At 64.5% G+C, this 1766-nt stretch overlaps 1 protein-coding gene across 1 annotated transcript; it reads left to right on the forward strand.

The window, feature by feature from the left end:
• Positions 1-3: 3 nt before the first annotated feature.
• On the forward strand, positions 4-1301 carry RBM8A (RNA binding motif protein 8A; the record flags this gene model as incomplete). The annotated part of the gene is made up of 4 exons (XM_009282326.1): positions 4-22; positions 308-385; positions 721-857; positions 1129-1301. Coding segments are annotated over 4 exons (375 nt in total), but the record flags the coding sequence as incomplete, so codon positions are not given.
• Between the last annotated feature and the right edge of the window lie 465 nt (positions 1302-1766).

Raw genomic sequence — 1766 nt, forward strand, 5'->3', positions numbered from 1 at the left:
AAGGGCCGAGGCTTCGGCTCAGGTGAGGATCGCCCGACGCGCTCTGCCCTCCTGCGCCCGCCGGGGTCCGGGGCGTCCCCCCGCCCCTCCGGGCCTCGATCTCCCGGTTTGGGTTAAACGCTTCCCCTGGAGCCGCTCGGGGGGGGGGCGCGGGTCGCTCGGAGAGCGGTCTGGTGTGAAACCCCGGCTGCCTTTGTGCTTTTGGGGAGGTTTAGATGGGTTTGTGGTTGTCTGGGCCCCGTCGTCCTCCTGAGTGACGGCACCGGTGGCCCATTTCTCTTTTTTCCCCCCTCTCCGCTGTGCCCAGAGGAGGGCTCGCGGGCCCGCGGGCGCGCGGACTACGACAGCGTGGAGCAGGACGGCGATGAGCCGGGCCCGCAGAGGTGTGAGTATCACTGGAGGCGCCTTCCCAGCCCTCGCCGCCGGCGCTTTACCGGAGGGAGGGGAGATGGTGTGGGGGAATTGCGGGGTCTTTGGCTCCGTATCGGTGCTCAGACCTTGCTGGGACAGAGCCTGTCCCTGCCTTGCCGGGATTTATCCCGGACTAAGCCAAGAACGTTGGGCTCCGGGGGCTCCGTCTCCTCTTCCCACCCGCGTACGGCGCGCTCTGTGCTTCGCCGCAGCTTTTGGGGAGGGGGGGAACCCCTTCCCTGAGACCCCACAGCCGACGTGGGAGCACGCCCTGCGCTCGGCGTGACTCTTATCCCTTTCACACCGCAGCGGTGGAGGGCTGGATTCTCTTCGTCACGGGGGTTCACGAGGAGGCGACGGAAGAAGACATCCACGACAAGTTCGCGGAGTACGGCGAGATAAAAAACATCCACCTGAACCTCGACAGACGGACGGGCTACCTGAAGGTAGGAGGGGGTGCTCAGCGCGGCTGCGCTTGCCCCTCGAGCCCCTCAGCCGCTTCGCCGCCTTCCCTTTTGGCTTACGGGGCGTTTGAACTCGCCCACGTGGCGGCGGCTGGACGCCACGCAGGCTCGTGCTTCCCCTTCCCCGGCTCTGCCGCGGAGGCGGGGATCGAACAGGGCTCGGGGAGGGATTATTCCCGTGTCCGCTCCCTCACCGGGCTCCCCCTCTGCCAGGATCCGCCGCGGCTCACGCTCCCTCCCTCCCGCTCCTTAGGGATATACTCTGGTCGAGTACGAAACCTATAAAGAGGCGCAGGCGGCCATGGAGGGGCTGAACGGCCAGGAGCTGATGGGGCAGCCCATCAGCGTGGATTGGTGCTTCGTGAGAGGGCCCCCGAAAGGAAAGAGAAGGTAAGGGGCCGAACCGCAGGCGCCGCCGGGTCGCGAGCAAGACCTCGGCCTGCCGGGGACCGGCTCGTCCGCCTGGCCGAGAAAACTCCGGAACCTGTGCTGGTGCTGAGGTGAATCGCAGGAGGCTTTGGGTTGGGAGGGACCTTTGAAGACCATCTATTCCCCCTCTCCTGCCGCGGGCAGGGACGTCTTCAACTAGATCAGGTCGCTCACAGCCCCGTCCAACCCGACCTTGAACGTCTCCGGGGATGGGGCATCCACCCCCTCTCCGGGCAACCCGTGCCGGCGTCTCACCACCCTCAGCGTGAAGAATTTCTTCCTTATGTCCGATTTAAACCTACCCTCTTCCAGTTTAAAACCGGTGTCCCTTGCCCGGTCGCTACAGGCCCCCTCCATCTTTCTTATAAGCCCCCTTTTATATATTGAAAGGCTGCAATAAGGTGTCCCCAGAGGCTTCTCTTCTCCAGGCTAAACAACTCCAACTCTCTCAGCCTTTCTTCA

Source organism: Aptenodytes forsteri, unplaced genomic scaffold (assembly GCF_000699145.1).
Source record: "Aptenodytes forsteri isolate BGI_AS27 unplaced genomic scaffold, ASM69914v1 Scaffold1333, whole genome shotgun sequence".
Lineage (NCBI taxonomy): Eukaryota > Metazoa > Chordata > Aves > Sphenisciformes > Spheniscidae > Aptenodytes > Aptenodytes forsteri.